At 41.1% G+C, this 14,738-nt stretch overlaps 1 protein-coding gene across 1 annotated transcript; it reads right to left on the bottom strand.

Annotated features, from left to right (window-relative positions):
* Positions 1–399: 399 nt before the first annotated feature.
* On the bottom strand, positions 400–14,661 carry tmem71 (transmembrane protein 71). The gene is made up of 11 exons (XM_085388964.1): positions 14,463–14,661; positions 11,384–11,452; positions 10,128–10,186; positions 9,625–9,667; positions 9,324–9,533; positions 7,153–7,415; positions 6,876–7,070; positions 6,574–6,640; positions 5,916–5,977; positions 4,904–4,953; positions 400–4,814 (listed from the first exon to the last, which is right to left on the bottom strand). Exons 3-11 carry the CDS (start codon positions 10,156–10,158, stop codon positions 4,791–4,793), a joined length of 945 nt encoding a protein of 314 aa, XP_085245090.1. The 5' UTR covers positions 10,159–10,186; positions 11,384–11,452; positions 14,463–14,661; the 3' UTR covers positions 400–4,790.
* Between the last annotated feature and the right edge of the window lie 77 nt (positions 14,662–14,738).

Genomic DNA, 14,738 nt, shown 5'->3' with positions numbered 1-14,738 from the left:
ATTGATTTAAACTCACACATCAGCCAAATCTAAACGGACAGCATGGATGGGCACGAGTAGATTTGATGAGATCTGTAAAGTTGGAACTTCTGAAATCTGTGGAAGATGATGGATTCCTGCTTGTGGGTTTTATTTCCTGGGCTGTTTCTCTGACAGTTCTCAGGTATTCAGGCTTTGCTTGCAGCTTCAGGTTCAGTCTAAACACATTAAAGCACACAACGGTCAAGACTCAACACTTGCAACTCTTTATGTGCAAAAGGAATCACCCGAGTGACTAGTTTCAGCTGTTGAACAGGTGTTAACTGACTACTCACACCTGACAGCTGACATTTTATGAAACTGAAATCCATGACCATCAATTTAAATCCATTTAAAACAAAATACAGATACAGTTTGTCTTTGTAATATAGTTTAATGGATCATAAACATTCACCTTAGCCGAGACTAAATATAGCTGACAAAATCCCAAATACTGTAAAAGTTCATTCTCAAAGCACAGCGCCATCAACAGGCCAAAGGCTGATTTGCAGACTGAAACACAGCGATCCACACTGTAAGAAATAAGGATTACTTCATCCTTTAAACAGTCATTTCAGAGGCTGATTTCACACTGATTCACATGTATACATTCAGAATTTGTTCCTTTGCTTGAAGTTCAAATTAAATTTGCGTCTTGTTTAAGGTGAAATTTTACAGTTTAACTTCCAGAGACTCAAAGTACGATAAAATACAATAAAAAAAAGATACAATAAGTGCTGTTACAAGCAAGAATTCCACATGTGAAAATAAGTGCAGTCTATAGAAATTACAAAACTATTTACATTAACAGTAACTCCATATTTAGTAGTTCCTCCACACAGAATGTAAAATTTGTCTTTAAATCTATTAAAATTATTTTCCTCCTCAGGATTTTTCTGTCTTTTACTCTAAATTTTATATTTAGAAGAACACCATTAAAAACTTGATCCACTTTGAACTTTGTTTATTTAAAGCTGCACTGACTGATATTTGGCCAACAGGGGGCAGACCCAGAGAAACCATCTCTGGAGTTGCATTTTTAGCTCTGTTTTGGTCTCCTCCACCACCTGGAAAATATAGATTTTTGACCACAAAGCCAAAACTAGGATTTAGAAGAAGCTAAAAAAAAAACTTCACACAGCTGGAAGTTACAACATTAAAAGCAAAACCTTTAACATTACAAAGATTTCATTGATCATTTGATTCATGATCTGTTCTTATACAAAAAGTATTAAGCACAGCTTTAAATTCAAAGTTGAGCAGAGCAGTATTAAAAACATCAGTACAACACATTGATTGCTGTTCATTGATTACATGTGGTAATACATCACCTGTAATGTTATCTTTAAACAAATTTGGCACTTGGATTAATTAACAATAATTCCTGATTTATGAAGACAGGGAGAGAGTTAACCACAAAGATTCAGTCACACCAGAGCTGAACACCTTGAAACTTTGGCTCCCTTAGTTGTGCTGGTAGTAATTAGCGATGAACGTTAAGTGCGTGATTAGCTAAAATGGCTAATTAGCTAAAGTTAATAAGCTATGGTAGAATAGCTTATTAACTTTATAAACATTACAACTGTCTTTTCTCGAAACTAGCTAGTTTGTCTGTATCTAGTTATAGTTTTATTTACCTTTATCAATTATATAATGTAAATTGTAAAAGAGTGCTGTTAGCTTTAGCATTTCCTGGCTGATAGGAATACTAGCTGTTAGCTAAACGTCTTTTAGGATTCACCGCAGTTATGATGTTAACGTCCCACCAAGTCGAAAATAACTGTTGTAAACGTTATTTCAGGCATCTAAAAAACCTTGAGATTTTGTTGAAAAGTGAAACATGAAAAGATACTAACTAAAAATTTGATGCCAACTTTGCTTTTACTCTTTATCCAGATTTTAGACAAAAGTAAAACAACGTGGGCATTTTGGGGGCTGTTTTTGTTGGGGTTTCTGTGCCTCATCTGGTGTGACCGTTTTAACCCTTCATGCTACAGATGCGATGCCGCGTTCACGTCACATGAGAGGAACGTTGTCAGTGGAAAAGATTCCAGTCTTTATGGCTTGCTAGCATTAGTGAAAAATTCACAGCCGGAGTCTTATTATAGCATTCTAGGTGTAGATCTACACCTTAAATTGGTGTTTAACTACTTTAACCAACAGACTAGATAATAGTCTGATCTCGATAGTTTTCAGGATTAGGTCTCAGTTTTCCAGTTATAACTAAAACCCAGATGTTCACGTACACGTTAGAATCACATTTCTGTTAATTAATGCAGCTCCCATGTGACCTAACCCAGCATGATGAGGTTTTTTGTTTTCTTTTTTTATCCTAAAGGCTTCAAATGATCTGAACATGAAGAGTTAAACATTTCTCTGCTCCGCTAGTCAGTTTCCACAAACTTTATCACTCAAACATTTCAGCTTCACACCAGAGGAGCTGATCTGTGCTGCCGGAGGACCCAAAGCAGAGATCATCTCCTCCTTCTTCACTCTTGGCGTAGTTTGAGGCCCAAACATGATTCAATTTTTAAAAACTTTATAAGACAAAACATCTCGTAAAGCGCTACAGTACTTGGTTTTCTTACAAAGCTTCTACAGCGAGTATTTTGACTTTAAGAGATCTCTCCCAAATCCACAAACGTTCTCCCAGCTTATTGAGTTTCTTCCATTTTCTGGAATTATTGCTCCTTATAAAGGCAAATTTGCTTTTAAAAATAAGAGCTTTATATGTGTTTGTGTAACCAGGTCATAAATAACATATTTGAACCTTCGACCTGTACGGATTACGTTTGTACCACATTAAAGTCTCCCAAGAATCAGACAAAAACAAACGGAGTGAAAGAAACCACTCAAAGGCAGAATGTTTGAACTTGATCTGCTTTTCTTACCTTTTTGTCTCTATTCAACATATCTGTCAGTGCGTTTCAACAGCATCTCAGGGTTCCCTTTATTATTATCACCATGTGAGCACTGCTGGCTGATTGAAGGCACCTAACAGCTGAAGAGTTTTACCACAAAATGCTGCAGAGAATAACTATCTGAAAATAGCTCTTTAACATTAAATATACACAATTTTCAAGCGTTTACTGCAAATTAAATGTGAGAATTTTCCTTCTGTAACAACCTCACATGGTTTCTAGTGGCCAAGAGATGAGCAAATGCATAATGGACACTACTGTTACCTATTTTCTTTAAAACTGGGAAATAACCCAGATAAAATATATTTGGCCCGGATTCAGGCTAGATCCATCTTAAGTTCTGGACCGGATCCGTGCAACGGACCTGAGCTGGTGTCTTTTAGCACAATGGCCGAATACCGGTATGGATGCATTTTAATGATGTAAGCCAGATCCTGGAAATGAGCCTCTATGCTATGAGGTGGTTCTTGTCCAAGGAAGGTTTGGAAGGCAGCAGATTCAAAGTGCTTCAGGAGGATTCAGGAGTTCTTGTGGAGGTCTGAGCAGGCATCCAAGCACCTTATTGGTTTATAAAAAGCCCAGAAGCCTCAATATTGTTCTCGACATTCTTCATCCAGCTAAAGAAGTTCTAAACCCGGGGTGGGGATCTCCAGGCATCACGGGCCGGAATCCTGCAGGATTTAGATGTGTCCTTGATCCAACACAGCTGATGTAATTGGCTAAATGACCTCCTCAACATGTCTTGAAGTTCTCCAGAGGCCTGCTAATGAACTAATCATTTGATTCAGGTTTGTTGACCCAGGGTGAGATCTGAAACCTGCAGGACACCGGCCCTTGAGGCCTGGAGTTGGACACCCCTGCTCAAAACAGTCCTGAGAAGATTCTTAAAGTAGATGATTGTTAGCTGTTTGAAAGTCCGGTGGAGAATTGAGAGGACCTTCTGGAGGTCTGTTTGCTTTAACGGCCTCTGCTGGTTTCATAAACTCCCATTTAACTGACTGTGATCAATCAGGATGATTTACTGAACACTATGGCCCCGCCCACTGACCTGTCATCAATCGATGTCAGCAAATTAAACCTGATTTTATAGATGTAAGAAAGTATTTTGTACCAGTAAAATTACCAGGAATTCAGGAATCCAGCTTTCACAATAAAATCTGAGCTGAACTTTAATGTGAAAATACTGTGTTTGTGGGTATTTTATTTTGTAGTAAAACTCTTCGTTCTGTTTATTCTGGAGGGAAAAATGGCACTTTTATAGCCTCCAGGGGATTTTTGTGCATTTGGTTTTTATAAAAAGTCACAGCTCTTATTTTTATTTATTTTTTGCCCTTTAACCCTGAAAATGTTTTGCAGACATTAAACATCTGACGTTTGGTCACTTTGGAACGCTCAAAAAAGCCAAGATCAACTACAAACCAAAGAAAGAAGACACTCCTAAAATACATCGGCTACATTTTGAGTTGATATGAATGTTTTTAGCTTTCTAAGCTGCTAAACTACTAACATGTGCCACTGAGCTCCAACACTTTAATAACAACTTTTTTCAGCTAGAAGACATTTCATGGCTTAAATCTGACTAAAAGCACGAAGCAGCCTCCTGCTCTGCGTGTACATTTCAACGTAAAGATGACACATTTTTAAAAATGTGAATACAAAAACCTCTTTTAAGGAGTGATTTTTGTTTTAAAAGGAGAAATGTTTGCTCTAAAATGTTTTCTGGAGCTCAGATTATTTTGTGCACCTCACATGCAAACATAAAGTGAAATAAAAGTCAGAATCTAACGTTTCTGATGAGTCCCGTCCGACCTTTTCGCCTTCTCCTCCTTCAGGTTCTCCAGACGCGTTTCCTCACTCGTTTCTCGACGTGATGTCCTGAAACCGAATCAGTGGCAGCTGTTAAAACTCGTTTGTCTCCTCTGCAGCTCAAATGTGAGAAACCAAGTTTCTGATTTCAGACTCACCTCCGTCTTCGCCCTCCTCCACTCGCCCAGCGGGCCCGACTTTGTCAGGACTGAAAGAAACGAGAGCAGTGACGTGTTAAAATCACCAAAACAAAATCAGATTCGTGCTCTGCTGGCAGATTAAAAGCAGTCAGGAGCTGCAGAGCAAAACTGCACCAGATTTACTTTTATTAGTTCATATTATAATCAACAGGATTCATTGGGTTTATTACAGGACAATGGTGTTTTCAAGACCCCAAAAGTAATAAATGTAAACCAAACTGTAATGATTTACCATAAGCTGGTGTTTATAACCGCTAGTATTAATATTGCTAACAAACTGCATTCATCTCTCTGGATTTTAAACAAGTTGCAGTCGTTTCGGCTTTTTTTGGAAGACAAACTGATCATTTTATGTAATAAAAAAAAAATACAGTTGTAGAGAAATGTAGTCATCTGTCCTTTGCTTCAGTCTGTGGTTTTGATTTTAAACACTTAAAGCTGGTATTTGGGAAACGAACGAAGGTCTGAAGCTGAAATTACCAGCTTGTCATAAACAAGTTAAATGTGAATATTTGAAGACTTTAAGAGTCTTTATAACCAGTTTAAGTTAAAAGGCCAAACTGGGCCAAACTGGTATCACTCGTGCTCCAACAGCAGTGGTTGAAACAAATAGTGAGCTGCAGGTGACTGCAGTTTTAAAGCAGCATTTAAAAAACAACTTTCTCATTAATTACAAAAAACAGCCCAAGCAGGGAGCTGGAAGTACAGTGGAAACATCCAAGTAAAGTAATGACTCTCCCTGCCAGCAGGGGGAGACAAACGTCTTATTTCTGTTTAAAGGCAGCCTGTAGTGATGAAGAGCGGCTCCATTCACACCAGTGTGATTGTAAAACAGGGATTTGCACTGAGGGCCAAATAAACTTCTGCAAACTGAATAATTCACGGGTCACAGCTGGACCTCTGACTGAGTTTCTGTTACCCGAAGACAAAAGATCTTTAATCACTGAACAGAAATGTCTTTGATACTCACGCATACATGTTGTGATCATCATGAAGACGGTCGACGTGACAGTCGCGCTCCACCACAGACACCTGCAAAACAACGGTCTTTGAACACATCGGCACTTCCACACAGAAAGATCACGCCGTTTCTGTAGACGGGACAAAACATGGAGGCAGCTTCAGGTCTGAAACATGAAGCCCGTGTTGAGGCGTCTTAGAGCGTATTCTTTCTAAAGGCCACCAGGGGGCGACACTTACTTAGAAAACTGGGAAAGCATCTCTGTGACGATGTTATAGGCTCAGTCACTAGTTTAAAAAGATGCATCTTATTTTGACACTTTTATTTTCAGAGTGAGTAAGGACGTAAAATGGGATGTTCTCATTGGTTGATGAGTGTGCAGTTTCTCAGTGAGACCCGCCCCTCACTCAGAAATAAGAGAAACAAACACGTTTTTAACTTTCATACACTTTTTAGAGCCCTTAATAAATAAATTGTGTTTCTGCCTCTATGATGCATTTAGCTGCTGCAGCTTTCTAAACTAAACTGAGCGGACAGATGAGGCATTTTCAGATCCTCGATCGGCTTCAGGAAGATTTTCTGGGAGACTTAAAGAGATTTTCTTGGTTCATGCTGATCAAACAATCAAAGTGCTCTGAAAAAACTAAATTAGGAACTGAGGTCTCACCCCGAGTACAGAGCTGTGAAGATGAAGACGGTGAAGACGAGAAGGAGGAGGGCCTTCATCGTGAACCCTGAAACAGAAAGAAGAATAACTCGGGTTAGGCGAACAGAGGTCGATCTTTGTGGTGGAGATCGTGGGTGTCAGTTTTGTGTCTTTGGTGGTTTCTGCAGATAAAAATCATCAAATGTTTTTCATTCAGCATTAAAGTCGAGTGAGATGAATGAAAACGTAGAGATTCAGACTGGATCTGAGCAGGCTGCTACGAGTCTCTGCAGGCCTCTGACGTCAGAGACCCTGCGGCTCACCTGTGGGCTCAGGTGACGCCTGACAGCAGCAGGTGTTGGTGTAGAAAGGTGAAGGAGGCGGGACTTCGGAGAGGCTGCCCAGCGACTGGGTGAAACTCTCCTTTGACTGACAGATCTCAGAGCAAATCTCCTCGTGGATCAGGAGATTTGGAGGCGGGGCTTCTTTGTCGGGAGGAGTCGGGACCTCAGTGAAGTCTGAAAGAAAAAACAAAATCATTGTTCATTGTTGTCCATGTTAATTTGAGCGTACTCGCCCTTTAAGCAGTCGGTTACCCACCGTACGTGAAGGCGCGGCTCTCCTCCAGCTCAGTGCTGTTGAGCGGCGACCAGGACTCGTCCAGACAGGCCGGACCATCAGGGCTGCTCCTGGACCAGTCCAGGTCATGGTCCTGGTCAACTTCCTGCTTCTGGTTCCAGTTGTTCACAGTCCCGAAAACACCTCTGAAGACTTTCTCATCGAGCCACGACTGGCAGCTCTCCGTGACATCGCTCAGCAGGCGAACCAGCGAGCTGCGAGGTCGCCGCCTGCGCCGGAAAACCCTGAAGGAAAAATGAGTGTTCAGACACGTGTGTGGGTTTGAGGTCCTTTGGCATGTTCAGAGGTTTTTTGAACTTTGTTTTTTGTCATTTTGAGGAATTTGTGTCTCTTTGCACAGAAAAGATGAACAAAATGACATAAAACAACATCAAAGTGAAACAAAGAAATCCAGAAAGAGCTAAAGAACGAGAGCCCCAACAAAAAACCTCAAACCCAACAAAGTGGGTTAAAGTGCAGAAAGTGACCAAAAGCAACTCGAGTGTGAAAACACTTCCTCAGAGAATGACCACAGCCTGACAAAAATAACCACAATGTGATTTGAAACAACAGGAAGTGACCAAATCTGAGCGCAGCGGCCCGCTCTGTCTGACTGCACACCAAGAAATAAACGTCAGGAACAACGTTTAATCGAATTTTAAAGTAAAGTAAGACTTTTAGTTGTTATTAAAAGATGAACTCTGCAAACACATCAAGGCTTCACCTGTGAACACAGAGTTCATGTAACAGAACAAAGACGCTTTTCTCATGTTGATGGCAAAGTGTTCAATAACATGGGGTCTCCTAGCAACAGTGATCAATGACATCACACACCCTGGTCCCCGAGAGCAGCTGATGTCAGGTCTGAAGTATTTACAGCTTTCAAACCTACCCGACATGTGCCGAACGGCTCACTCTGATTGGCTGTTGGAGGTGACCTCACCGCTTTAAAGAGGTGCGTGTGTGTTTAACAGCTGTCATACATTTGTACGACCACGAGACGTTATGTTCCTGTTGCTGATGTAAAATAATCCCGAGTGTGGACTGAAGGGAGGAAAATGTTATGGAACGAAGGTTTTTCCAAACTTTGTTAAGCGTTTGGTGAATGTCACAAAGCGTTTGGCGTTCGGTTCTCTCAGCTCTGTAATTGCAGCTGATGTCATCGATCATTTTCTCCAAAAAAAACATGTAAAAAGACTTTTTCTCAGTCTTTGGTTAAAAAAAAAGCAATATTAAACTTCTTGTGATGCTGTAAAATGCAGTAAACGCAGGCTGTTGGCTGCATTTCTTGGTATAAACTCTCCTTTGGTTAATAAAATCAAACTAACTCTGAGGCAGAGTTTGAGGTAAACACAGTCCAGACTTTTACAATCCCAAAAAACTGTTGTGACTGTTCATCCATGTGTTTCAATGAAGTTTAACATCCAGGTGTTCACGAAAAAGAAGATTTACGAGTTCAGCCAAGTTCGAGATAGCAGGAAATGAGCTTGCTAGTTTGCATGTAAAGCCACAGCTCTGATTTCACTTTGGAGGTAAATAAAAACAGAAAACCAAACAACAGCGATGTTTGTAGCGTCCGTAAAGTTAGACGAATTGATCCACCATTTTGGCCGTGTGCCAGTTGTGGTAGCAGAGTCGGATCAGTGAATAAAACCTGGTCACACAGGCAGAGAGAGACTGGTCTGCAACCGTTTGGCAACCACGATTCATAAAGAAAAAATCCCCAACCGGTTGTGAGTGGTTGCTGAAGGTTAATGACAGTGGCTGGGAAAATGACTGTTAAAGCCCCAGTAACACAGACTGGTCAGTGACCACCTGGCAACCAACTGTTGTTAGGGAAAACGTGTATTCCCCTACTGGCTTCGGTTGCTAGCATCTTGCTGCGGTTGTAGTTTGAATGAAAGTGACCGACTGTAGTGTTGCATTGTCTGTAAATGCTCTCCAACTACGAGCTGAGCGTTGGCAAAACTTCAAGAAGTGTGACACAAACAGGAAATTGAGATAGTTCGCTTTCAAAATAAAAGTCACAACTTTTACTTGTCCATAAACGTGGAACGAGCGAGCTCACTGAAACGAAGTTTTTTCTGCATCCAGATCTCAGGTAAAAACAGTCTAAATAAATGGGAGCCTCCGGGTCTACCTGCCGCTCTCACCTGTGCAGGTTCTCCTTGTAGGAGACGCTGGTTTTGCAGGGCGTCAGTGACACGTTGCCCTCGTCGTCCCAGGAGAAGCTGTCCTCGGTCACGTCATAGTATCCATTGGTGAGGAGGCGTGGCGAGCGGCGGCAGCAGCAGGGCTCGCTGCCGTGCGCTGAGGTGTAGCAGATGTAGGAGGAGTCGGGAGAGAGCAGAGACACGTCGAGGCTGCAGGAGAGAGACCAGCAAAGGCTTTTCAAACTCCTCCTGCTGAGACTTCACACGTTCATCAGAAACAGGAAATAAACGATGCTTTTACCTCTGACAGTGACTGTTCCTCAACCTTCGCTTGACTGGAGAGCCTGAGCGGCAGAAAAGACCATCAGAGATACACACACACACACACACACACACACACACACACACACACACACACACACACACACACACACACACACACACACACACACACACACACACACACACACACACACAGTGGTTTCTAAATACAGACGACTTTTATCAGCATGAAGAGGCACAGGGCATTCTTGGGTAAATCTGCTCAGAGGACTTGATGAAGATAAAAGCTGGGCAGGAATGTGACAGACGGGCAGCAAAGTGCTCCACAGAGCTCGTCTGAGGAGCTAACATCAGATCTGTGGAGCCGCTAAAAGCTTTAGTTTGGTTTCCGATCGTTTTTCACATCCATAACAGTTTGAACAGTTCGAATAGGCAAAAACAAAATTTGCTACAATGTCGTAATAAAGTCCCAGAATAAAAGTAAAGTGTTGGTGAACGTGGTCGGTGATGTCGGTGACGTACTTGTGACGGCGCCGGAGAAGAACAGAGCCATGTTTGTCTGCAGAGCGGCGTCCGAGGATCTGTGAAGCGCATGAGAAACCAAACAGCTGTCGGTGAGAAACAGGCAGATGTTGTTCTAACAAATCTTTTCAATGAAAGGCCAAAACCAGCAGAGAGAGCGCCTCTCCAACCCTCCTGACCTCAGACACGACCGGTCTCACACTGAACGCCGTCAGCTGACAGCTGCTCTTTCAGCGAGACACTCTTATTATTTTTATTGTGATTTAGTGAATTTATTCTGGTTTTTACTCTAAGGAGACACTTTGTGTTATTTAAGCTTTTTACGTCACGTTTTATTGGATCTTATTAAAAACTATACTTATTTTAACATTTATCAGATTTTTTACTTTCTTTTTAAACTTCATATTATTACATTAACTTTCCCTTTTTTGTATTTATGCAAAACATATATATACTTACTTATATATACTTATTTATGATATATGTTACAATATTATTCACTATTTACTTTTTTTTACTTTTATTGATTTAAAAAAATATAGGGATTTTACTTGTATTAAAATTTGAACATAATGAGCTCATTCACTTTATTAGATTTAACAGGAAACTGTTGTGATTCAGGGCTTTATAAATAAAACTGAATTGAATTATTGCACCTTTCTTCGTGTAATCTTTATTGAACTTCTATTTTACTGTATTTGTCTGAGCTACTCTAGCTTGTGTCTATTGTTTTTACAGGAATTTCCAAACTTTTGGGATAAAAAAGCACATTTGATCTTTCCTCTGTCTCTATTTAAAGTTCCTGTTGTTGGGGTCTATTTTCAGCGGTGGATTAATCTGCACTCGGTGGTGTAGTGAGTATTTCTAGCAGCAGGATTTTGTGCGTGTGTGAGAGTCTGAGTAAACCACAGAGTGTGTGTTCATAAAGGAAGTTGTTGTTGTGTATCTGAGCTGGAGCTCACAGACATTTCTCAGACTTTTACACCCAGCTTTTATTAGTCGACTCATTTTTTGCTGGTTTGACTCCCAACGAGAAGAAAAATCTAGAAAATCCAAAAGAAATCTTGTTTTTCTTTCTGTGACTTCAGCTCTTTAAAAATCCTCCTTCCTGTCTGATCTGCTCCTCAGCAAAGCTTCACTCAGTTCAGCTGAATCTCTGCAGTCTGAGCACTCGAGGGATTAACTGGAGCTAATCTGAGCTCATCTAATCCAGACTGATCAGGATATTTATAACAGGCTCTGTTTTTGGGTCTTACCTTTAAAGTTGCTCTTTGTTCTCTGCTGCGCTTCTCTCACATCCTGCAGAGACGCAGCCTGAGAGCAGACTGTAGAAAGAAAAACAGATGCTGTGACTCTGAGCTCACGCTTCCTGTTAACCCTTCATCAGCTGACCGACACACACGCACACGTGCACACACACAAACAGGAAACGACTTTGTATAAACTATCGTCTCTGTACGAGAGACACAGACGTTAGACAAAGAGCCGGTGAGTGTGATGGTTTGTTAACAGGAAGCTCTGAGGGACGAAGGCTTCTGCACAAACTGAAGCACATCATCACATTTGGATCCCACATCGTGTTTCATGGATAACGAGCCTTCGTGGCAGGATGAGAAAAGAACACAACAAGAGGCCGAGGACGAAGGCCCGGGGGATCTGATGAAGAGGAGTCATCAGCAGGCTGAGTGATTTGAACACACAGACTGTTAGAGGGCAGTGAACAGAGGCGCCTGTGTCACAGCGAATAGATGAGGAGGAGGAGGAGGAGCCTGGGGCTCGCCTTTCTCTGCTCCTCCTCAAGATTCAAAAGAAAACCAGTCTGGCGTCCGGTTAACGTCCACTCAGCAGCGAGACTCAATGATGAAGGTTCAGCCCTCCAAAAACAAAACAAGAGAAGGAAGCGGCGTGAGCTCGGAGGGACGAAGAAACACTCCTCATCTGCTACACGTCAGCGCAAACATCCGAAAGATTTCTGAAGTTTTTAATCTTTTTTCTGTAAACCTGCAGATTATAATCTGAAGAGTTTATCACAGGGGTGTCAAACTCTTCTCAGTCCATGATGCTAGCAACCACATACAGCACAGCTGAGCACCTGTAAGCCAATAAAAACAGGCCCCTCTGAACTGTTTAAACGGATTTAAAATGCGTCCGTCCATCCCTGAAACTGAGGAGGAAAAATATGTTTTTTAAAAATTTTACTCTTTTTTTTTTCTGGGTTCGGTCAGTGTGATGTCACAAAGAGATTTTTCATCTGTGGCGCCTTCGTGGCGCTTTAAGCAGTGCACATTGAGTAAAACAATAACCTGATGCTGGTTCAGCCTCTGAAGGATTTTAAACGTTCCTCCTGCGCAGCTCTTGCACAGCTGCAAAGCTGCGAGTGGGCCGGGCTGCAGGCTCTAGTGGGCCTGCCGTGGGCCTTGGACTCTATGTTTATCCTCTGGACAGCAGCGTTTACATTTTATTATTTCTGCTGTTTACGACTTCCGCCTGAGAGGAACAAAAACAGTCAAATAAAAGATTTTTCCTGTTCTGGGAAAAAGTAAAAAGGACTTTTTCCCCATGAGGCTTCAGTACAAACCGAGATAAAGACAGACTGTTTATGTCAAACTACACGATCCGATCTGGAAATATCTGGGAATAATGATTTGTGTTACGATCGATCCCTCTGGGTTTGTGTCAGGAAGGACAAAACGCTGCCAGATCAAACATGCTGCTGTGGCGAGCCGCGTGAGTAAAGGAGCATCTTTGATTTTCACGTCGTCCTTCCTGCTCTGCTGAGTTTAGACGGAGAAAACAAACATGGATGCAAGTTTGTTTAAACAGAACAAGTCGAAAAGAAATAATTATGTTTATTTCAGTTTATGTTGACTGAAAACAGCAGAGGAGGAGAGGTTTGGACTACAGTCTGAACTCATGCACCTCTGAACTCTTTCTGGGATTTCTGTGTGATCAGAAAACTGCCTGCTGGCAACTTTTCGCTGAAAACGCAGATGTTTATTGAACTGCTTTCATCGTTTTTTAAGAACCAGAGAGATTTTTAATGAAAGAACATTTGATGGTCGCAGCTTTTCAGATGTGACTGTTTGTTTCTTTTCTTCTTTTTCACTTTGGAGTTTCAACTGTTTTCAACCAGGACAGTTATGAGTACATTCACTAAAAAAGATGATTTGAATCTCTACATCTGACTTCTGTGAACGTTTTTCCTTCTTTTGTTTGATTTGACGTCGTATTTTGTGTTTCTGATATTTTCCTGTCGCTGCAGCAGCAGGTTGGTCTCTCCTGTAAAAGTGCTTCTGATGCATCATTTAAAATAATAATATATAATATTTACTTCATGGTGATCTAATAAAAGTAAATATTAACATTAGAGGCAGGAATAACTCAGTAAGTAGAGTGGTGTCCCCATGATCGGAGGGCGGGGTTTCGATTCCCCTGAGGTACCCCTGAGCAAGTGCCCACTGCTTCACTAAGTGAGTGGGTTAAATGCAGAGAGGAATTTCCCCACGGGGATCAACAAAGTATACAAAAAAAGGCTTCGGCTGTTATGTGGATGTTCGTATAGCTTCCTGTTTCTGTATTGAGACTAAAGATAATCTAAATTATTTAATAATAACTGAATCCCCCCTCTGTGCCCCCTTTATGGATTCTTCCCATCCCGTGTTTCCCAGCATGCCTTGCAGCAGCAGGCTGGTCTGTGCTGGAGCTGCTGATGTTGGAGGAAAACGCGTCAAAAACGGAGGAAACCATTTTCCACCTTCAGACACTCAGACTTCTTCAATTTGCTGTTTCAGCTCTAAAATCACTTTTCATGTAAATCTGAGGATTTTTGTTTAGTTTCGTTAATAATGAGGAACAATAATGAGCTCGAGCTTCATTGTTGAGTATTTCTGTGTCATTTTCCTGTAACACACTAACTTTGAGCTGTTCGGTTATTATTTTTTCACGCTTTGCTGGTTTAAAATGATCCGAATTCTTCAGAATATCCTGTAAACACTTTGATCTCCGCGTTTTTCCCACGTGATGCACCTCTGATCGTTCCTGAAATATCCCCACTATAAAATATCTGTGGTGTAATTTTACTCTGATACACATAATACTGAAACAACCCGGAATTACAGTTTTTATTATCGTGTAAATAAACAGAAATAATAAAAGAAGCTTTATAAACATAAACAAGTTTATTTTTATTTATTTTTCTTTTAGGATGAAGTTAAAGTTTGCATAAATATCCAGCCCGTTAAAAAACGGCTGTTTGAGTTTGTTTGTGTGTTTTAAGTTGGATCAGCAGCAGAAAAACAGACAAAGAGAAACTAACGAGACTGCAGCTCAACTCACCGATCACTTTTCCTCTTTTTTTTGTCCGGAAGTGCAGAAAAATCTTCTTCCGGACGCTGAACCTTTTTCGTTTTTCCTTTTCGTATTTTTTCTTCTAGACTTTCGCTTTGAAATCTTCACATTTCGTCTCCAGGAGGATAAAAACAAGTCTCCAGCTCGCAGCTGTCACTCTGCCTCGCCCACATGCAGGAAGCAGCCGCTGCTGTCAAATTAAAACACGTATGGTTTTCAAAGTAAAAGCACCAAGCGAGACAAAAATATTTAAACTACGCAAAA

This window comes from Rhamphochromis longiceps, linkage group LG18 (genome assembly GCF_057381845.1).
Source record: "Rhamphochromis longiceps isolate RC_006_pf linkage group LG18, R_longiceps_female_GT1.1, whole genome shotgun sequence".
NCBI classification, from domain to species: domain Eukaryota; kingdom Metazoa; phylum Chordata; class Actinopteri; order Cichliformes; family Cichlidae; genus Rhamphochromis; species Rhamphochromis longiceps.
Note: the sequence above shows the minus strand (reverse complement) of the source record. Positions and strands in the feature narration are given on the sequence as shown.